This window comes from Delphinus delphis, chromosome 12 (assembly GCF_949987515.2).
Source record: "Delphinus delphis chromosome 12, mDelDel1.2, whole genome shotgun sequence".
NCBI lineage: Eukaryota > Metazoa > Chordata > Mammalia > Artiodactyla > Delphinidae > Delphinus > Delphinus delphis.
Window position 1 is genome coordinate 9,217,500 of NC_082694.2, and position 23,235 is coordinate 9,240,734.

Consider the following 23,235-nt stretch of genomic DNA (forward strand, 5'->3'; position numbering starts at 1 on the left):
CAGAGCTTGATGATATGGATATGATACGGATATAAATATCCCCAATTACGGTGTAGACACCAAGTAAATATTTGTGGAATGAAATGATTGGAAAGAAGATAGTAAATTTACATATAAAGGACATTTTTAAAAATCAGTTTTTACCTTCAAGTTATTTGAAATTCAGTCCTCTTAATTTTATGTTCTTTTTTGATCTAGTGCTTAAAATTTCTTCCTTTTTCATCTGGGTAACTGTCTTACAACTGGTAACTGTTTAAAGTTTCTGACATTTGTAACATTTGTTTATCTTTCATAGGAGGTTGCCTCTAACTTTCTGTTTTATTCTTTGGGCCGTTAGAAATAAATTTCTATGATTTATTTCTAAAAATATCTTTTCACTCAGATTTCTATTTCACATATTTGTTCTTTGCAATATTACTGAACACAACAGCTATAGCATATTCAAAAGTGATGTGTTATTTTATATATTGATTTTAATTGAAAGTTTCCCTGAAATCATATGACTTTGTTACAGTTTCCTGACTGCCGTGACATTTGGCAAAGAATTATTTCTTTTCCAGTTGGACTTTATAAATTATTGATTTAGAGTAAAGATTGGAATTTATTACTGTCATGTCATCTAATTTATATGCTACTGGTAAAATTGATTCTTAAGCCAAGTGTATATGTTGAATTGTTACGTGTGTATGACTCTATGCTGATGAATTGGTATCAGTATTAGTGACTTACTTGAACCTGCTTTTATGCTTCTTAAACTTTTCCTTATACATCCCTAAGAGAAGCTGCTTGACCCATAGTTCTATATGCACAATCTGAAATACTTTTTTTTTTTACATTTAACTTTTTTCTATCTCTTAGTTTATGTTTTCGATTATTTATTTATTTATTTTTTGGAATTCACATAACATACAACTCACCTATTTAAAGCCAGAGTTCTGTAGGCATCATCTTAATCAATTTCTGAAAGATTTTCATCATCTCAAAGAGAAATTTCTGAACCCCTTAGCCATTACCCATTAATACTGCTCTCCCTCCAGCCCTAGACAACCACTAATCTACTTTCTGTCTCTATAGGTATTTTTAAAATACTGGACATTTTATATAAGTGCAGTTATAAAATGTGTGGTCCTTTGTGACTGGCTTCTTTCACTTAGCACAGTGTTTTCAAGGTTCATCCATGTTGAACTATGTATTAATAAATCCTTTAGTTTTAATTTAAAAAATTTAATTTTACTTAACCATGAAGAAGACGCTTTCTCCGGGGGTTGGGGGGAATGCTCTTTCTTCTTTTGCTATGTATGTCTACTCTTTTTCCCACCTGTCCCAATCATTATCACTCACATACCCTAAGAATATACATATCTCATTTATAGATTCACAAATATGTTCTCAGAATTGGAAGACAATATTACCTTTTTTTTTTAACATCGTTATTGGAGTATAACTGCTTTACAATGGTGTGTTAGTTTCTGCTTTATAATGAAGTGAATCAGTTATACATATACATATATCCCCATATCTCTTCCCTCTTGCATCTCCCACCCTCCCTATCCCACCCCCTCTAGGTGGTCACAAAGCACCTAGCTGATCTCCCTGTGCTATGCGGCTGCTTCCCACTAGCTATCTGTTTTACATTTGGTAGTGTATATATGACCATGCCACTCTCTCACTTCGTCCCAGCTTACACTTCCCCCTCCCCATGTCCTCAAGTCCATTCTCTATGTCTGTGTCTTTATTCCTATCCTGCCCCTAGGTTCTTCAGAACTTTTTTTTTTTTAGATTCCATATATATGTGTTAGCATACGGTATTTGTTTTTCTCTTTCTGACATACTTTACTCTGTATGACAGACTCTAGGTCCACCCACCTCACTACAAATAACTCAATTTCATTTCTTTTTATTGCTGAGTTATATTCCATTGTATATATGTGTACATCTTCTTTATCCATTCATCTGTCAGTGTACACTTAGGTTGCTTCCATGTCCTGGCTATTGTAAATAGAGCTGCAGTGAACATTGTGGTACATGACTCTTTTTGAATTATGGTTTTCTCAGGGTATATGCCCAGGACTGGGATTGCTGGCTCATATGGTAGCTCTATTTTTAGTTTTTTAAGGAACCTCCATACTGTTCTCCACAGTGGCTGTATCAATTTACATTCCCATCAATAGTGCAAGAGCTTCCCTTTTCTCCACACCCTCTCTGACATAGATTGTTTGTAGATTTTTTGATGATGGCCATTCTGACTGGTGTGAGGTGATATCTCATTGTAGTTTTGATTTGCATTTCTCTAATGATTAGTGATGTTGAGCATCCTTTCATGTGTTTGTTGGCAATCTGTATATCTTCTTTGGAGAATTGTCTGTTTAGGTCTTCTGCCCATTTTTGGATTGGGTTGTTTGTTTGTTTTTATATTGAGCTGCATGAGCTGCTTGTATATTTTGGAGATTAATCCTTTGTCAGTTGCTTCATTTGCAAATATTTTCTCCTGAGGGTTGTCTTTTCGTCTTGTTTATGGTTTCCTTTGCTGTGCAAAAGCTTTTAAGTTTCATTAGGTCCCATTTTTTTTATTTTTGTGGTGCTGGGAAAACTGGACAGCTACATGTAAAAGAATGAAATTAGAACACTCCCTAACACCATACACAAAGATAAACTCAAAATGGATTAAAGACCTAAATTTAAGGCCAGACACTATCAAACTCTTAGAGGAAAACATAGGCAGAACACTCTAGGACATAAATCATAGCAAGATCGTTTTTGACCCACCTCCTAGAGAAATGGGAGTAAAAACAAAAATAGTACCTTTTAAAAAGTCTCCACAGACCTTTAAAAAAGATTTCAGGAACAAGCGTTCTTTTAATTTAAAGCAGTGAAGCCCCCAACATCTCAGAGACTTCCTGTCTTATGGCCAACATTTAAGAGTTGGAGAGAGGCAAGTAGAGGCCTGAATGGGGACGAAGACTGGCCTGGCTGTGTGTTTCCAGGCCAGTTACATGTTTACTTTCTTCAGAGGAGCCCCACAACCACTCCCTTGGCTGATAGCAGGTAGGATCGCTTCTGGTATATAATGGTGACACCAGTTACCGTCGCTTAAGTGAATCCTTTGCTAGTTGCGTCAGTTAACATGCAACATAAGGATTATGTGTAGTTTTAGATATGGATCACTTTGCATTTCATAAATTTTATTATACATTACATAATAGATCTATGTTCACATAATTCTTCTTGGCCGCCCTCTTGGATAGCTTACAGGGAGCTGGACTTGTTCATCTGTTCTTGTTTCCTTGGCTAGGCAAATCACTGGCTCTCAATAAATGCTTATCAAATTGAATTTCAGGTATTACTAAACTCATTAAAGGTTATATAAACCAGACTTGATTATGTTCTCTAAAATCATAGCCTGATGAATGGTAGGATGTGTGTGGGTTTACGTAGGGGAAGGACGGAGGGTTTTGAGCTGTGTGCTAGTTGTGTTTCCGTAGTTCTTTAAGAGTTTGAAGGATATGGTCTTAATAAGTTGTCTCACTCCTACATCTTTAACAATTAAAATAGGAATTACTTTCAATTAACAGAAATTAAAGTTAAAATACTTTTCCAAAAAGCCTCCTCTAAAACAACTTTTTATAATTCAGTAGTTTTGTAATTTCCAGTGTTAAAACAAACCAAAAAGGTAAAGCTTATCTTCCTCAAGTATGAAGTGTTTTCGCAGTCTTTATAACATAGATTGTACTAGAGATATCGTTGATTCTTTCTAACAGTTGAGCATTTTAAGTTGTCACTGTAGTTAAAATTGGTCGGGAGTATTGGCTCTCTACTTGTATATATAATTCAGAAGCTCACAGGTTTGATAAACGTTTTTTTCTGACTGATTAAAGTACTCTTGACTTGGGTTCTCATTATCAGCTTAATAATAAAATAATAACAATAATACAGAATAACACTGCTTTTTATTACGTAGCTTTATCATGTAATGTCATAGTGTCTGAGGTATTATTTCCTCCCAAACCTCCCCCCACCTTTTTCTTTAAATAGGATAGGAAACTGAGGCTCAGAGAGTGACTTTCTTTAGATTGTACAGGCCAGAAGCTAGAGAGGCAAATCTGGAACCTTGGTTTTATGATTCCAAGTGGAAAAATCTTTCCCTATAGCGTTCTGCATCTGTTATTTATTCACTACTTACAGTTTTGATGTTGCAGAAGAAGTAGAAATAGTTTCTGTGCTCACTTTTTTCTACTGAATTGAACATAGACAATTGAAAACAATAAAAACTTAAGAATCTGTTTATTGTATTGGTTAGTACTCAGCGATATATAGCAGTGCAATACAGTAGAATACAGAAGTGCAAATCCCATAAGTTGTCTGAAAATTTCATGTTTTCAATGAATGTTTTAATCATTTATTTAATTTTGAGTTCAGAATTAAAAGTTAAATAAAATATAAAGGTAAAAATATAAAAACATGAATGTTGGTATAATTGTTTTTTTCTCTCCCAGACAGATATTGATTATGTAAATGGTGTTGTAGCCAACCTGGAGAAAGAGTAAGTTCTTCTTAATTATGGAAATGAAAATATTCTATTTACTATTATCTCTTGGCTTTTTGCTAAAAGAAAACACCTTCTTTTACAGTTCATTTTTTCTGTGGAGTTCAGTGTTCACTGGACCACCTATCATTGGTCTTTTATATTATCATAAAGTATGTGTATATATATCAAGTTATCTGATGGGATACATTGGTGTATTTCATTTTGGAAAAGACTTGAATGTCATATATATGTAACACTACCAAACAACAATCTTTAATCTTGAAGACAGTGAATAGAGAGTCATATGAGATCACTTAAATCTTTCACTCTCTGTTTAGCAAGAAAAAAAATTTCTGCTGTCAGGACAGCTAGTCAGGTAGCAGTTTCAAACCTCAGTGCTAAACTATGTCTAAAAATCTACAAAAGTTTATTAACAGTTTATTGTGAGTGGGGCGCATAGCAGATAACAGATGGACAGCTTAGTAAGTTGCAGATACCATTAGTTTTTATAATATTGCCTTTGTAGTTTTAAGAGCAGTATCATGAAATTAGTCCTGATATGGGTTTCTTCATTGAAATGTATCTCTTGTTGCCCCCAAAAGACATATCTTTTACTTTAAAAGGAAAGACAAAAGAGAAGCAAAGGTCCTTGTTTAAGATAATGTGCCTCTACCTTTGTCTATCAATATGCTAAAACCAGAGATTTTTTTAAATGTATTTTTATGTTATACATATAAGTTGATCGTTAAGATATAAAATCCCACAGAACTTAAATAACTCAGCCAACCTTTCTCATGATAGATTTTCTAAAGAAATCAGTTCTGGCTTGGTGGAAATAATATCACCTCCTGAAAGCTATTATCCTGACTTGACAAACTTAAAGGAGACATTTGGAGATTCTAAAGAAAGAATAAGGTAAGCCTGTGCACCCTTGTGAGTATAATAGGTAATAAATGTCATCCTTGTTTATCGAAGCTTAACTCATTTTAGGGTTGAGCTGATTAGTTGAGAGCTAATGACTTTTTGATTATTTTATTGGAAATTCTGTGGAGTTTCTGGTGAGAGGTTGAATTTGGCAAACCTAATGAATTTTATGACCGTGCTGCTCTGTGTTGTTATAACTTTTCTTAAGAGTATATTCAGTATAACTCAAAACTTAGTCCAGATAGAAATCTCATGTCTGTATGTAACATAAATGAAAACAGATCCAATAAAAGTGATAAAAACAGTAATACTCTTGTGCAGAATTGTATTGCAATAAAATCATTAGTCAATTGAATTTATTTATCTCTGAATCTCTGAAATTGAAAGGAAAACTTTCCTTGTGTTGTTGTTAAAGACAAAGTAAGCTAAGAGATATTGGCATTATTTTGGGATTGCCTATAACCAGAAAAAGGGACAAAAACACTGTGTTGGGAAGAGATTTATTGTATTTCTTGAGTTGTTAATTTGTCACAAAAACAGATTTGTCCCTATAATTGGTTAATTATCTCTCAATAAATATAATGTTATTTTAAAAATTTAGGATCGAATTTGTTTGAAAAAAACTCTGGATAGACTCAATAAATTCATATCAGCTTGTAAGGTATTTTCTGGAGAAGTTTACTTAGTGGTTCAAAGCTTTTATTTTATTGTGTGCTTTTTTTTTAAAACTGGCTTTTAGAAAAACCACTTCTCTTTTTCACATTGGTCAGTGTGTTTCTGTAGCCTGCCAAGAATTCACCAAAAGGACCTAATATTGTAAATTTTAATATGATGTTTTGGGTTTTTAAAGCATTTTTACCTGTATGTGAAGCACTAGTTCCTAGAGACATTAAGATATTACTGGAAAAGGGGGCTGTGGTCAAGAAAATTTGGAAAATATTGGATTAAAAACTTTTTTTCAACAAATGTATTTACTGCTGAATGTTTAAATGCCTCTAATATTACTGATACGTCTCTAGAAGAGGAATATGTGTTCTTCCCAAACTTACTTGACATTAGACTCCTTTTTTCCTCAGGACACCTTGAGGATTAGTGTTTTTGAGAATATATTTCGATAAAGACTTCATTAGAGAAGAGTGAATTCTCATTCACTCTCTCCTAAGTGGATATATCCTGTATGTGTGATATCCATCCATCTATTTATCTATCTACCTATCTTTCTAATACATAACTATACATTGGGTATATATATAATATCATGTATACAATATGTGATGTATATATTGCATATGTATATATTATAAAATATTTTATATATTATAAAATAGTATACATCTAACCTTATTTTGCTAACTTTGAGTCTGATTCCTAACTTATTTTTATTTTTTTTTTGGCTGCGTTGGGTCTTCGTTGCTGCGCACAGACTTTCTCTAGTTGTGGCGAGCGGGGGCTACTCTTCATTGCGGTGCGCGATCTTCTCATTGCACTGGCTTCTCTTGTTGCGGAGCACGGGCTCTAGGCGTGTGGGCCTCAGTAGTTATGGCACGCAGGCTCAGTAGTTGTGGCTCTCGGGCTCTAGAGCGCAGGCTCAGTAGTTGTGGCACACAGGCTTAGTTGCTCAGCTGCATATGGGATCTTCCCGGGCCAAGGATAAAATCCGTGTCCCCTGCATTGGCAGGTGGATTCTTAACCACTGCGCCACCAGGGAAGTCCCTAACTTTTTTTGAAAATTTTTATTTCAGATGGAGAACAAAGCAAAACCTCGATTATTGTTTTCTAATGATGTATGCTCAGGAAAAGGGCACATATTACATCCAGGTAAGTGTGTGTTTGGTTTTTTTTCACACTTTTAAAGGAAAAGTAATATGAAGGGTATATTTTCATTAAAACGAAGTTTTGAAAGCATAAACCCTCTAAAATGTATAAGATCATAACAGTATGCCAGAGCAGAAGGGTTGATCACATCACTGAGAACATGGGCTCTGCAGTTCCACTCGCTGGTTTAGCTCATAATTATTTTGGTGGTCTTATGGTAAATAGTTGTTTTGTGCACTTCAATACATTTTCATTTGTACTGAAGATAATAAAGTTGACATTTAGTTCTAATGGTGCAACTTTTAGCAGCATGGCTAAAACAGTAAGTCCATCATGATAAGGGTTTTAAGTTAGCCAGGTAGGCAACAACTTAAATAATTCTAGGAAGCTCTTATTTCTTTCAAACCTTTAAGCTTAAATTTCACCACTGGAATTTCACTTCTTTAACCAAACGTCTTTATCCCTTGTTCAAAATGCAAATACCCCTGAGAGGTATATGGCACACGAAGCCTGTCAGTTGTGTTTTTTTCCAGTATAAAAAGTTTATTAGATCCTTTCCTGGGTGGATGTTTGGATGAGAGTGGCAAGAAGCAGCCCTGGTCCCTGAACAGGAAGGACATGATTAAGCAGCTGTTGGCAGGGGCTGGGGAGGGAGAGAAGGAAGAAAAGAGGCTGACATCACATGGGAAGGTGGACTTCTTGAGGGCAGACTTTGTCTCCTTTGACATTGTACCTCGAGCCAGCTGCATTCAAGTGTGCGTGAACCCTTCCTTGGTTCACAGGATGGAAAATGGAAATGATGATAGAGTGCAACATTGTCTATAACAGGATGCAACAGCTGTGCATATTAAAAAACACAATATCCTAGATATAGGTAGTACATTTCCTCTAAATACATTAGAGAAGTCTGATTTTAGTTTTAAGATAATAATTTCATAGCATTTTATTTTAATGTATACCAAATATTATGGTAGTTGAACCTTGCTCTTTGTTCTAGGGCCAGTATATAAATATTTACATTATGGTCAAGAACTTTATAGAGAGAATTTAAAAGTGTAGCTATATCACTTTTAAAATTTGTTTCCAATTTTCCTCCAAGGGAAGAATTAATGGAACCTTAAAGCTTTTGGGGGGAGTGTAGGAAAAGTTAATATTTAAAAATTGAGAAAAGGATGGGGGTTAAGGAAGAGGATGGTAAGGAAAACTTCCCCTAAGCAGGGTCAATATATGATGTATTATAACAATAACAGCTGCTATGAACTAACATTTATTGCATACTTACCATGTGTCAGGCATTGTTCTTTAAAATTTATGTTTTTCACATACTAACTCATTTAATACAACCCTTTTTATAACAGGAGTGTACTGTGCATACTGTCTTAAAGCCTGTTTTGCTGTCATTTAACATACTGCAGACACCTTTATATGCCAGTAATTATAGATTGGTATAATTTTTAATTGCTTCTTGGAGTACCATTGTTCAGCTATCACGATGATCTTATTGTTGGTCATTAAGATTGCCACCAGCTTTTCAGGTCTTTCATATATGGATCCACTGAACATTCTTAAAATTACCCTATTTGCCCAAAAATTATGCCTCAGAAAAGAGGGAGTTGCTTTACCTTCAGGTCTTTACATAATGTATAGAATTCTCTCAGTGAGTTCATTGTGATGTACAAAGTATTGTAATCCAGACTCCATAATTATCCCAGGGACATGACTTCAAGATTGCATATGTTGGGGGTGTATCCTACCCAAGACTTTTTTTTAAATTAATTAATTTTATTTATTTATTTATTTTGGCTGTGTTGGGTCTTTGTTGCTGCGTGCGGGTTTTCTCTAGTTACGGCGAGCAGGGGCTACTCTTCATTGCAGTGCACGGGCTTCTCATTGCAGTGGCTTCTCTTGTTGCGGAGCACGGGCTCTAGGCGCGTGGGCTTCAGTAGTTGTGGCATGAGGGCTCAGTAGTTGTGGCTTGCGGGCTCTAGAGCACAGGCTCAGTAGTTGTGATGTGTGGGCTTAGTTGCTGCGCGGCATGTGGGATGTTCCTGGACCAGGGATCGAACCTGTGTCCCCTGTATTGGCAGGCGGATTCCTAACCACTGCGCCAACAGGGAGGTCCCTATATAGCATTCTTGAAATGACAAAATTATGGAGAGGGAGAACACTCTTGGTTACCAGAGGCTAGGAAGGGGGGAGAGGAGGGAGGTGGCTGAGGATGTAAAGGGTAGCATGAGAGTCCCTGTGATGGAACCGATCTGTGTCCTAGCCCTACTAGTGCTCTTGCACATGTACACGTGTTAAGATTGCATGGAGCTAAACACACAGACACACAACTACACACAACTGAGTGCATGTAAAACTGGTGAAATTTGAATAATGTGGTTGAATTGTATCAGAGTCAATTTCCTGGTAGTGATATTGTGCTGTAATTATATTGGAGGATATATATTGGGGGTATGTTGGGTCTCTGTATTATTTTTTATAGCTGCATATGAATCTACAGTTATCTTTAAAAGTTTCTTAAAAAGTGAAGTTGTTTGATGAGGTGTGAGAGTGGAAGAAAGCAATTTTTCTAATTTAATATAAAAAAATGTAAATTTTTGGTGGTAACCAAATTTAGTGCACTAAATTTTAAGTAGGCATTTAATTATTTCACCTACACGTCTGTATATTTAAATCAGTCCCAAGCTTGTTTTTGTTTTTTAAATTGGGGTATAGTTGCTTTACAATGTTGTGTTAATTTCTGCTATACAACGAAGTGAATCAACTATATGTGTACATATATTCCCTCCCTCTTGGACTTCCCTCCCACACTCCCCCATCCCACCCATCTAGGTCACCACGGAGCACCGAACTGAGCTCCCTGCGCTATATAGCAGGTTCCCACTAGCTATCTGTTTTACACATGGTGTATATGTCAATCCCAATCTCCAATTCATCCCCCCCTCGCTCTCCCCCCATGTCCACACGTGTGTTCGCTACGTCTGCATCTCTATTCCAAGCTTGTTTTTTAATCTACTTATTGGAAAAGCTTGGAAGTACCTGGTATTGGGGGTCATCTTTCCTTTGGGCGTCCACGGCCAATGTTTGCGTGTGAGTGTGGGCATCTCTTCTTTGGGAAAGCAAGGTTAGGTGCCAGCGGGGCTTTGTGCTTTGTCTGGTTTTCCCTCTGGCTTCCCTACAAGCTCTGAGGGTGTAAAACTTGTCTTTTCTGTTCACTGGTGGGTTCCCAGGGTTTAGTACTGTGTCTGGAACATAATCAAAGCTCAGTAGATATTGGGTGAGTCAAAATCATACCTTTCCAAATATTGCTACTGTTGCTTCACAGATAGGAAGAAAGCTTATAGGACTTAAACACATGAAAAAATCTAAATACTAAAACAAGTGAAAATTACTTGCAGATAACTAGAAATGATAATGTGTCATTAAGAAAAGGAAGGGGCTTCCCTGGTGGTGCAGTGGTTGAGAGTCTGCCAGCCGATGCAGGGGACACGGGTTCGTGCCCGGGTCTGGGAGGATCCCACATGCCGCGGAGCGGCTGGGCCTGTGAGCCGTGGCCGCTGGGCCTGTGCGTCTGGAGCCTGTGCTCCGCAACGGGAGAGGCCACAACAGTGAGAGGCCCATGTACCGCAAAAAAAAAAAAAAAAGGAAGAGTTTTCTTATGATATTAAAATCATCAATGGAAAAGAATATTAAAAAATAATGTATATATGTAAAAAAATCATCTTATGACTTTAAAATTTTATGAAAGGAGATTTGGGGAGGAAGTCTTTGCAGATACTCTTGATCTCTGGTCTCTGTCAACTCCCTGTTGAACTGGTAAACATTCCAGTAACACACGTGGTGATGGCAGAGCACATGGGGTTAACTGGCGCTCTGAGTTGCTACAGGTTCTTAAGTATTTTGAAGATACCTTTTAAAATATAAAAAGAGAACTTTTAGGAACCCATCCTACAGAAATGAATAGCGCTGATATGAAGTGTAAGCATTGTTTGCATTGACAAAGAATGAGAAACAACCTGGGTGTCTGCCTGTGAGCAGGTGAATGATTTGTCCATCAATCCCAGGGAATAGTATGAATCTGCTAGAGAGAATGCTTTAAATATATACTCTTTAACCTGGAAAGATATTCATGATATATTAAGAGAAAAAAGCCGGTTTCATGATGTGATCCCTTTTTAATAAAAATGTAAAGGTGGTGGGAACCTTAAGGTAGGTATGGGTCTACCTGTGCTGTATGCCCATATTGAAGGTGTCCAGCGGGTGCACACCCAACCTTGAACATTGGTCACTTCTACTAGCTGGGTGGAGGGCAGAGGAGAGCTGCTAGCTTTTTTTTTTTTTGACTTGTTACATGTATTATGTAAAAAGCAAAAAAAAAGAAAAAATTAAAAGGCCTATAAAATTCTTTTCCTTTGAAAAGAAAACAGGATAGTGTGAAATCATGTTGGGAGCCATAGAAGGACCAAAAGGAGTAATTCATGGAGTGGTTTTGTTATTTCCCCTGGTAAGGGAGTGGTTTTGTTGACTTGCTATGTGCATCTGCCATTTTATTTTCCTTGCTTTCTTTTAATAAAATTTATTTTTATTTTAGTTATTTTTTATAATTTTTCCTTTTTATTTTATCATTATTATTATTATGTATTTTTTGGCCACACCACGTGGCATGTGGCATCTTCCCTGACCAGGGATGGAACCCGTGCCCCCTGCATTGGGAGCGTGGAGTCTTAACCACTGGACTGCTAGGAAAGTCCTAAAATTAATTTTTATATTTTCAATATTTTTGACCATTGTTTCCTTGATTGTCATTATAAAAGTGTGCTTGAGTTTTTCCATAGTAAAGAATGTTCTCTTTAAATCTTTCTTCTCTTTCCGATTTATTAATATGATTGTTCAACTTTCTTTAGCTTGAAGATGATATTATTGTCAAGCAGAATTACTTTAACACCATAAAAAATTTTGCACTTCAACTTTCTTCTGAGGAATGGATGATACTTGAGTTCTCCCAGCTGGGCTTCATTGGTAAGAAAAGTTTTAGATTTATTTACTTTTCAGAAATAACTGGGACTTAGAATCTTAGACTATTTTTTTTTTTACCTTAAAGTTGTCTTTTTTCCTCTGGAAATGGATTGCTTTTGAGAAAATTTAATTTCGGTAAACTTCTGTGTATAAAATGTTGAAAGTCAACCCAAAATAGTATTTGGAGAGTTCTAAGATGGTAATATTTACTCTGGAGTTCTGCAAGGCAGCCCTGCTGGCTTTTCATGTCCACAGAGAGCCAATCACTGTGCTGGTTCCTTCTCGGACACTTCGAGTTCCTGTTTTAAAGCCCAGAGCTTTTGCAAGATTGGGGTTCTTTTAAGAAGAGTCCTGCACTAGTGGTTTTCTAATAGGAATTCCTGGTATTTGACATAGTACATGAAGTTCTTGTTCAGTCATTAGTTTGTATTCATGTATTGCTTTCAGGGACTAGTAAGGGTACTTATTTTTAAAGTTTTTTTTCATTAAAATTCCTAAAGTATCCGACTAAAGAGAATATGTTTAAAGTTGAAGGTTGAAGGAAATTTATAGGTCTTAAAAAACACCCCAGAGAGTAACATTTCGCTGCCTCTAATGCTTTAAATCTGTAAGTATTAGAGGCTGGGGCTTTGATCTTGTTGATCATTTATCTCAAAACTTAATTTAAGACTCAAAAAACATCTTTATTTGTGAAGGTTTCAGTGAAGACAAAATCAGGAGTCCTTGTTTTTGCTTGTATTGATTTAGTTAAATTTTTTGTTTTTTAACTTAAACCTCTTAAGTTCCTTTTTTATGGGAAGAATTTTAATAAGACATGAAGGAAAAATCTCCAGCTTGCTTCTTGAATCCTTTGAGCTAGTAGTTGTATGATAGACTTTGTAATGGAGAAAGTTAGGAGTTCAGTACCTACTTCTGTTTATACTCAGGTGACAACTAAACTTAGCTAAAGCAAGTTTGCTTTTGATAAGACAGGTGGGGAAATTATTGATAATGATTTATGGTTGAAAGCACAAGCTTTCGTGTATTTGTTGTACGGATTTCACTCATTTAAGCTGTTTTGTTGCTTGGCTTCTTTATTACAGTTACTGATTGGGAATATCTTTTCAGGTAAAATGTTTCAAGCGCCAGACCTCACTCTGATTGTGGAATTCATATTTATGTTCTATAAGGAGAAACCCATTGATTGGCTCTTGGACCATATTCTGTGGGTGAAAGTCTGCAACCCTGAAAAAGATGCAGTAAGTTAATTTCTTATGCGGGTAGAAGAGGCTTCTTTTATGTTTTTAGTGAAAGTGATGACTCTTAGGGAACCAGATGTTGTAAACGAACAGTTAAATTGGTAGCTGAAAGAAAACAGTGTTTCCACTTACCAGTGTAAGTGCTTGCCTTCTTTCTAGAACTACAAGAAGTTCCTGTTCTGGAGGGACTTTTAAGTCAGTGAAGCACACCTTTCTTTAAATTGCTGAGGAATGTTTATTGTGTCTTGAGGCTCTGGTGTTTCCTTGCTGTTGGCCATATCTGTCCTGTGTCAGGGGGGAGTTGTTTTGGTTTTCTTCACATCCTCTGTCAGCTTTCTTTTTTCAAATACTTTGGGGACAATATCGGACCCCAGCACACCTAGATATAAGGAATAGAATGGAGGTCATATTTTATACCAAAACAATGACAAGTCAAAAGTGTACCTTTTTTGTATTGTGTTACTTGTAAGAAGCCAATGTTCATGCTGATATGCTGACCTTTGGGATGTTGGTGACAGGGTAAGTCAGTAAACAATGATTTTTGCTTGGACTATTCAAATATTAAGTTATCTCCATTGAAATCTTATTGTAGAAAGTAAATTAATATGTTTTTCTTGTCTAATTTGAACTGTATCTCTGGAAAAATTTTTTAAATTATTGGCTGTAAGCATAAATAAAATATGAATACACATTCTTAAAAATGAATGAGTCACTTTGACATGTAATAACAAGGAAATCTTTATTATAAGCATATGTCATTATAGTGTTGACTTATTCTCACAAATAAACATTTAATTTGATTTCATGACCTTATATTCCCTAGAACAGTTTGATCATCCTATCTGCCAGTTAGCTTTTAGGACACCCTCTTCAGGTGTCTGTAAGCTATTGCTTTCTCTCTCTTTTAAAAATAACCACTTTCTTAGAGCAAATCACGGTGTGTAGCGAAATAGCAGAGTACCAGCTTTCCAAAAATGACTGAACATATAAATGGATTCGATCAACTCATTTTTATGATGTAAGCCCTTACCTGTATTTTCTTTGTGATTTACAGGAATTTTTATTGTAGGACACAGAACAATTCATGTCATCTTTACATTTGTACAACACACTTGCCTTTAATTGGTCCTGTGCAGTTTTATCTAATATGGTGGTTAGGTTCTTAAGTGAGCTTGTGAGGTGAAAATCTCTGAAAGTAAAAATTAAAACCATGAAGATACATTCTTCCACCCGTCTTTCTATGGCCTGTAATTTTTCAGCTGCTTCCACTAGGATGTCACGGAAGCTGTCACCACATACTTGCTGGCTCTAGAATCACATCCCTTTGACAGTGGTCTAGGAGACCCTTCCATTCACACTTATTTCACTGAGCATAATACCCTCAAGCTTCATCCATGTTGTTGCAAATGGAAAGATTTCATCTTTTTTATGTTTGAGTAGTATTTCTCTCTGTGTGTGTGTGTGTGTGTGTGTGTACGTGTACACAGCACACCTTTATCCATTCATCCATTGATGGGCACTTAGGTTGTTTCCATATCGTGGCTATTGTAAATAATGTGATGAACATAGGGGTGCATGTGTCTTTTCTGATTAGTGTTTTCGTGTTCCTTGGATAAATACCCAGAAGTGGGATTGATGGGTCATATGGTACTTCCTAGTTTTCTGAGGAATCTCCATACTGTTTTCCACAGTGGCTGTACCAGTTTACATTCCCACCAATAGTACCAAGCAAAAACAAACACGTAGTTACAAGAACAGAGTAGTGGTTACCAGACGGGACGGGGCAGGGGTTGAGTGGCGGGGTGAAATGGGTAAAGGGGGTCAACTGTATGGTGATGGATGGAAACTGACTTGGTGGTGAGAACACTGTAGTGTATACAGAAGTAGAAGTATAATGTGTATTTGAAACTTATATAATGTTATAAACCAATGTTACTTTAAAAAAAAAAAAAGCATTCACACATTCTTCCAAAGGTTTATGGACCTGCTTTGACTCTTCGGGCCCGAATGTGTCATTTGTTGCCTGTGTGTTGAGTGGCGGGCTCGGTCTCAGGCACTGCTGCTTCTCATCCTCTCTCGCCTCCACTGTCCCACCTCCCCTCTCCTCGCTCCTCCCCTGTCCTCTCCCTCCCTTACCTTCCCTCTCCTTCCACTTGAGTGTTTTATTTGTGTAAATAAAATATACAATTTCACCTCTACTCTCCTGTTAGCAGTAATGCTAATGAAGTAAACCTCTTGAGAAAAATTAGGCATTTTAACATCCAGGAAATAATTGGAGGTCTTTCAAAGTGGAAATGTCTTATACATTTGTCTTTTTCAGTATGTTCTGGGCCCAAAACTTATACAAGTCATTGAAAATGGAAAGGGTTTATAAAAGCATGACAAGGTAGCCATGGCTGTCCTGAAGCACTGAGCTAACGAATGCATGCGAGTCCTGCCAGGGCTGTAGGTCCCACACGCCATGATCACACGAGAGCAGGTTATAATCGAAAATATGGGCCATGGGGCACTTAGAGCTGAAACATAGGTGTCTCCCAACTGTGCTGAGTTGGATTTGTCTGGTTTTTTTTTTGCGGTACGCAGGCCTCTCACCGCTGTGGCCTCTCCCGTTGTGGAGCACAGACTCCGGACGCGCAGGCTCAGCGGCCATGGCTCACGGGCGCAGCCGCTCCGCGGCATGTGGGATCTTCCCGGACCGGGGCACGAACCCACGTCCCCTGCATCGGCAGGCGGACTCCCAACCACTGCGCCACCGGGGAATCCCGATTTGTCTGTTTTGATGTTGTGTCCTTGCTTGTAGTCCACTTGCTGGCTCACATTTTCAGATTGCTTTCATGCAACAAAATGTGTTTTTTCTTATCTGCAAATTCTTCATTATATTATCCAATTAAAGGTATTTTGTGTATTTGAACCAAACCTCTAGAGTTTGTGCATTTTAACATTAAAAGTCAAATCTATATTGACCTATTTTGAAAGGTAGTTGAAATTAAATCCTTAACTCTTCCCTTGGAAGTGCTTATTTTTAATTTCCGCATCGTGTCTGTTTATCAAGTAGGTAGCAAATCTATTAATGCCTCAAAGAGGACCCTAAAGAAACACGACTTGAAATTATGAGATGAAGCTGGATTTTCTTTTCAATATTTACCCTTCTGAAGGGCTTCTCATCTTTCAGAGGAGGACAAGATTTCACTTTATAATGTAACACTAACATTCCCGTTTAATATTTAGAAACATTGTGATCGACAGAAAGCAAATCTGCGGATTCGCTTCAGACCTTCTCTTTTCCAACATGTTGGTCTGCATTCTTCACTAACAGGAAAAATTCAGAAACTCACGGTTGGTGATTTAATTTTATTTTTCTCATGCACAGACAATTTGTTATCTACTGTATAATCCTTGTTCTTCTGAAGTATAAATGAGCCGTATGTTGTTAATATGTCTTTCCTCCTAGGATAAAGATTACATGAAACCATTACTTCTTAAGATCCATGTAAACCCCCCTGCAGAGGTATCTACTTCTCTTAAGGTCTACCAAGGACATACACTGGAGAAAACTTATATGGGGGAGGATTTCTTCTGGGCTATAACTCCAGTAGCTGGAGACTACATCCTGTTTAAATTTGACAAGCCAGTCAATGTGGAAAGGTAGGTCATTATTGAAATATAATTTGGTCTTACAATTCAGACCTCTCATTCATAATGTGATCTATGATGGAATTTTTGGTGTATATCACACGTGTGAGCAGTCAATGAGTCCTAAATGTTGGATTATAAAATACATTTTGTGTAACTCAGTGACAGTATGGGTATGTTGCTTACAGATATAATACCAGCATTTAGTATGTTTGATAAATTCTGTTGGTATTTCTGAATGTATATTTCGTATAGATTTTTAATACTTTTATGTAGAACTCTCCCTCAGAATCCCAAATTAGTTTTCACGTCCTTATCCTAGAATATCCCTTAAGATTTGGCTGCGAGCTAGTGGATGGCCCAGCAGTTTGGTTGAAATGATAAATTTGACAGACTATGACTATTCCTATTCAGTGCTTCTGCAAGTGCTGGAAGTGCAAGTGCCTTTAGTACACCATGGAAGCATTTAAAACCCTTTTATGTGTTTCAGCATTTCTGTTCACTTGACAAAATTTGGGACTTTTTCTCCCCATTTTTTACTTAACAGTCACAATTCCTTCCATCTTTCCTCAGTTTTGGGTATGTTCCCCAGACTGTCTGTGGCATACTTCCATGTAATCCCCAGAATGTGATGTTATGTCTTCTCCTTTGAAGGCCATTTGGTTTTTAGAATCTGCCAAAAATAATTTGGAATAATTCTGTTTAAGGTGGTCAAAAACAATGCATAGCTATATGTAATGCTATTAATTTTCTTTTACTCTAAACTGATTCTAAACTGGAATCAGTTTAGATTCCAGTAAACAGTTACTCTAAACTGATTCTAAAGAGGAATTTAAGTGTAAAAACGTTATAACCAATGGGAAGATCACTGGCAAGACATATTAGAATACTTTTGAGTAATATTTTGCACTTATATGAGTATATAATATTGGTTTTGTTGTTATTTAATGTTCATTTTTATACTATGTAGTGGAATTCTGCTCTGTGAGGTATTGTTCACCACACTTGAGTCCTCATAGAATTAGAAATAGCAGTCTTCTGTCACCTCAACAAGAATAGCCTCAAACCACATTTATGGGTTTATTTTTAGGAAATAAAAATAATTCCATCAAAGAATCTACTAAAGAGCTCATATATTCGAGATCAAACTTAGTAACAACAAATATATTTACAATAAACCTCTTAATGCCCCTGCTGAGGGCACTTTTCTAGCGAAACACAATTCTTCTAAAGTGACAGTATATGTGAATTTTCTTGGAGTCCATGCACAGACCCACCCTTCCTAGGACAGAGAAAAGGGATCATTTGATTTTCACCATAACTTATTTGCTGAGAGGGGAAAAAGCAGAAGTTGTATTTATTAATACAGAAGTGAAGTGTTAGGAAAAAAATGCTCTGTGTAACATACGTATGTGTTCATTATACAAAAATTTTAAGGTGTGAAGAATGAGGAAAAAAATCATAACCCCAAGGATACCATTATGACCATATTGACACTTTTATTTTCTTGGTAACTGTGTGCACTTTCTACTTTGAGATCGTGGTCTACATGTAATTTTATATCATATATTATCCAATATACTCTGTCACAAGTGATTCACAAGCATTTTAATGGCTGCATCAACAGCAACAAAACACTGTCATCTTTTTTTTTTTTGTCAAGTACATCATTGTTATGCAGCAAACATGCCCCTCTGATAGAGGAGCTATTGCATCCCCCTTAGGTTTTAATTTCCCTGCAACTGTTCAGGACATATGATGTGCAGTCACTACAGACTTGAGTGTCGTCAACCTTATTCTGAGGTAAGGCCCCCTTCTGAACCTTTGTGGAGGATAGTCTGACTATATTTTTATGTTTGTCTTTTTAGTTATTTGTTCCATAGTGGCAACCAGGAACATCCAGGGGATATTCTGCTCAACACAACTGTAGAAGTTTTGCCTTTGAAGGTATGACTATTTTTTCTCCTAAATTTTCCTTGAGAACTAATATTAATAGACCTGATTTGAGGCTCTTCCTGTTTAAGAAATTCTCATGATGGCAGGACCTTAGTGGTGAGTAATACCAACTTCTTTTGGCAATATGGAACACCTGGTATATTGTCCCGTTTGCCTTCATAGAAAGAGCCTTTATTTTGTTTCCTGTTGGAAAGTAACTTGGACATTTGTACTGGAAAAATAAATGAATCATTACTTTACTTTAATGTTTACTTGCTGTTTGTATTTTGAGTCCCAAAATACCATGCAGTTTTAATGCCTGTTGAATAATGTAGAAAGTTAATTTATTGGTCTCTAAGGAATGCTTAATTTCTTTCAAGGTAACACACAGTTCTTTACTTCTGTATATTTTTAATAGAAAACAGCATTCTATTAAATTGATTTAAACTGGAAATTAATTAAAATTAAAAATTTCTAGCCAACAGTATATTATATACAGATTCAGATGGAGCACTTATACTGATTGATAAACCTTTTAAGGTTCAAGACTGACATGGCATTTTCTCTTTTCAGAGATAGCTGTGCCACAGATGCCACTTTTATATTTATTAAGATGTATTAATAACCTAGATTTGTTTTAAATAGAAGTAATTGTTTATAAGATGTTTTTGTTCTATTTTAGAGTGAAGGTTTGGAAATCAGCAAAGAAACCAAAGACAAACGATTAGGAGATGGTTATTTCAGAATAGGTAATACCTACTTGAAACTAGTAAAATGTCCTTTACTTTTTTGGACTTAGTCCTGAAGTAATTTTAAGTTCTTTTCAGATATTAAGCAGCTTCAGGATTATAAATACCAGTGTACTCTTTTCTTTGTTCCCTGTGTTCTAGTACATACTTTTATTATTATCTTGACCCAACTAGGGTTTCAGATCAAAGGTTCATTTCCTGGTTCCTCTTTCTCTCTGCATCTGCTGCTTCACTGTCGTCACTGGTAGATAATCCGCCTTCAAGCTGCCTCCTGCAGTCTCGTACTGGATGATCTTAGCTGACTGCTCTCATGATCCCAGCAATAGCCGTACGCCAGAATCTGAGCCTTTAGCCCTGCCTCCCCCCGAGCTTTAGATCTGTACTGAGATGCCAGCTGACAAACTACGTGGGGGCCACGTAGCCATCTACCCGGAGCGTCTGTAATATGGACATTTATTTCGTCATTGGTCACCATGGTTTGTGCTGTCACGATTCATCTAGCTGCCTGAGTCTAACCTTGGGAGACACTCTGAAACCCCGCACCCAGCTTCACTGTCCATTAGCATAAAATGTCTATTTGTGTCTGAATGTGCATTCACCCTACTGCAGCGATACTCTGCCTCTGTTTCCCAGCCAGTCCACCGAGCCACTGTAGCTCCCTTGCCAAAACCTAAATGCTGTATTAACCTGGCTGAAATACCTTAATGACCTTCTGTGATCAGATTCCTTAGCTCCCACCCACTTCCGTATCTTGTTACTTTCCTCTTATGCTTCATCTCTCCAGTCCTGAGATGTGTTCCTCTAATGCCCTGTGCTCCCAGCCATGTCTCTGTCCACTTTCCCCACCTGAAACGATGGATTGGTATTTCTCCTCCTGATGAATACTTTCTCATCCTTTATTAACAAGCTCTCCTTGGCTCTTCCTACCACAGTGCATGCACCTCTTCTGTGTAATCACGTTTCGTAGCTCAGTTCTGTGCGCTCACTGTGGAAGGGGGAGGGGGCTTTGTTGCTCAAGCACTCCTGTGATTAACGTAGGACCTGTCCTTTGATGGACATCAACTCAGTGGATGATTACATATTTTCTTTTCACTTAAATTAATACTTTTCCTAGTGGCAGGCAGAAGAGATTATTGGGCAATTCATATTGTAGGTATACAGGACAGAGGCATGCTTAGAACCCTCTCAAGCAGTTTTACGTTCAGTGAATGTCATTCAGTGTTTGCTACAAGGCTTGTACAATCACCCTGACTAATTTCTATACAGCTTAGTGGATAGATGAGTTTAATTATTTTCATCTTTGGGTTATATTTTAGCCCACCCTAGAAATGTTCATAAGATTAGCTGTGTATGTGAGACATTTATTAACCCTATTACCTATGAGTTATTAAATTTCTGAGAATGTTGTGTTCTAGGTTATGAAAGTAGCATAGGAAATAGAGACATTTATATGATTGCAGTAATTTGAAGATAATGACCATCTAAAACATCAACTCATACATATTTAGAACTGGAAGAGAACTGATGGGTGATCAGACCTAGGACCTTGTGTAACAAAAGTGTGCATCAGAAACAAAAGCAGCTGATTTTTTTTCAAGTTCATATAAAAAATTCTGCTCCCTTAAGAAGTATGCTTTAGCTGAATGGTGTGTGAGGGGCTCTGCAGACCTTTTTCTAGTGAGACAACCATAACTGGTGAAAGGTAGTTTTTTAGAAAAGTACAGCGAATAGAGAAACATTAACTCGTAAAGTCTGAATCTCAGTAACAGCATTAAGAGTCTGTGGCATTGGAGCCCTGACTCGCTCATTACCCACGCTGGCCAAGCTCAGTGACTCAGAAGCTCTACTCTGCATGTCCAGCCAAAAATACGGACTCCCTCTCCCACCAGCCCCCACTCCAGGGCTGCGGTATCTCACCAGAAAGGGCAGGCCACCAGCATCTGTCACCTCCCCAGCTCCCTGTTGCAGAAGCTCTGTTCCAGACATGAGCAGCTTAGAGATCTGAGGCTCCTTTCCTCCACCTAACTTCCATTCATCGGGCGAACCTTTGCTGCAGGGACGGCAGGGTGAGAGTCCTTGGCCCTGATCACCTCCCCCAGCCCACTGGTCCCCGCACACTGGGAGAGGTCAGCCAGGACACGAAGGGCTACTGCTACAACCCAGTGCTCTGCTTGTAAAGCAGGGGTGTCACTTTAGCTGGGAGGTGGGCTGCTGTCCCTGCCAGGGGTCCTGAGCAGTGGTGCAGAGATTTTCTCCAGGGGAGAGGCAGGCCATCAGAGAGCTCTGTAGCGCACCCTAAGGGGACTGCCTTACTTGAAACAGAACTTGGGGAAGTTCAAGCCCAAGGGCGCTGTGGAACATGATGGAGATTTTGGTGGTAAACAGTTAGGAGGAGACTGGTAGCTACATTCAAGCTAAACTGTAGCGCATCCAGAAGTTTGACAGAGAGAACCAGAGAAAGAGGTAGCTAATAAGAGCCCTCTTGGGTGGGACAAGCCACAAAGGCTGGTGCTACAAAGGGGCCTGGGTTCAATAGGATCAGACTGTGCAGCAGCTTATGCCCAAAGGCATTGTTGGAAACAGTAGACACCCAGCTGGCAGTTAGCAGAGACCTGATGGGTGAAGGTGGGGTTGGCGGGATGGTAACTAAGGACAGTCCTGTGAAAGAAATACCACATTTATTAGTAGGTTAAAATTATGAGACAGCAGAAGAAGAGCCTTTCACAGAGAAACACTGGAAGAAGGAATGGACCACCGTCTGGGTAGCAGAAGGGCGTCCACGGAGGGCATGACCTTGGAAGTCCCTCCTAATGCCAGGGTTTGGGGATTCCAGTCACTCTTTAGTCATTTCCTCCTTCATTTTCCCCTTCTTTTTTATCTTTTAATGCTTACCTACCAGACCATTGGGTTAAGGACAAAAGTTAAATTTGTTGTTTGGAAAGTTAATACATGTACATGGTACCAAATACAAATTTAAGAGGGTAAACTTGTCTCCTTCCCTCTTCTTTCCCCTCCTACCTGGTGCTTCCCAGAGGCAATTGCTATAATGATTTGTATTCTTCTAGAAGTATCTACTCATAAATAAAAATATTTTAGTATATTCTTCGAAAACACACAATCACACATAGATGGTAACACACTCTACAACCTTGTTCTACATCTTGTTTTTTCACTGAACAAAATACATATGTGCGTATGGAAGATGAACATTTTTTAAAAATTGTAAATATTTCAGATGCACAAAAAGATACAACTAATAATGTAATGAATATCAGTGTATGCCGCTTAAGATTTGCCAGTTCAGTTGCTCTTCCCTAATTATCCTCTTTCCCCACCCACCCAAGGGTAACTACTATCCTAAATTTTGTGGTTACCATTTCCATATATGCTTTCA

At 37.6% G+C, this 23,235-nt stretch overlaps 1 protein-coding gene across 1 annotated transcript in view; it reads left to right on the forward strand.

The window, feature by feature from the left end:
* The window catches only part of MGAT4A (alpha-1,3-mannosyl-glycoprotein 4-beta-N-acetylglucosaminyltransferase A), a 98,716-nt gene that overhangs the window by 71,140 nt on the left and 4,341 nt on the right, over positions 1-23,235 (forward strand). Inside the window, exons 5-13 of the mRNA XM_060027306.1 lie at positions 4,494-4,540; positions 5,327-5,440; positions 7,192-7,267; positions 12,175-12,289; positions 13,394-13,524; positions 16,753-16,860; positions 16,976-17,169; positions 19,026-19,104; positions 19,775-19,841. Of these exons, the coding sequence (XP_059883289.1) occupies positions 4,494-4,540; positions 5,327-5,440; positions 7,192-7,267; positions 12,175-12,289; positions 13,394-13,524; positions 16,753-16,860; positions 16,976-17,169; positions 19,026-19,104; positions 19,775-19,841 (931 nt within the window). The remainder of the gene's footprint in view (positions 1-4,493; positions 4,541-5,326; positions 5,441-7,191; positions 7,268-12,174; positions 12,290-13,393; positions 13,525-16,752; positions 16,861-16,975; positions 17,170-19,025; positions 19,105-19,774; positions 19,842-23,235) is intronic.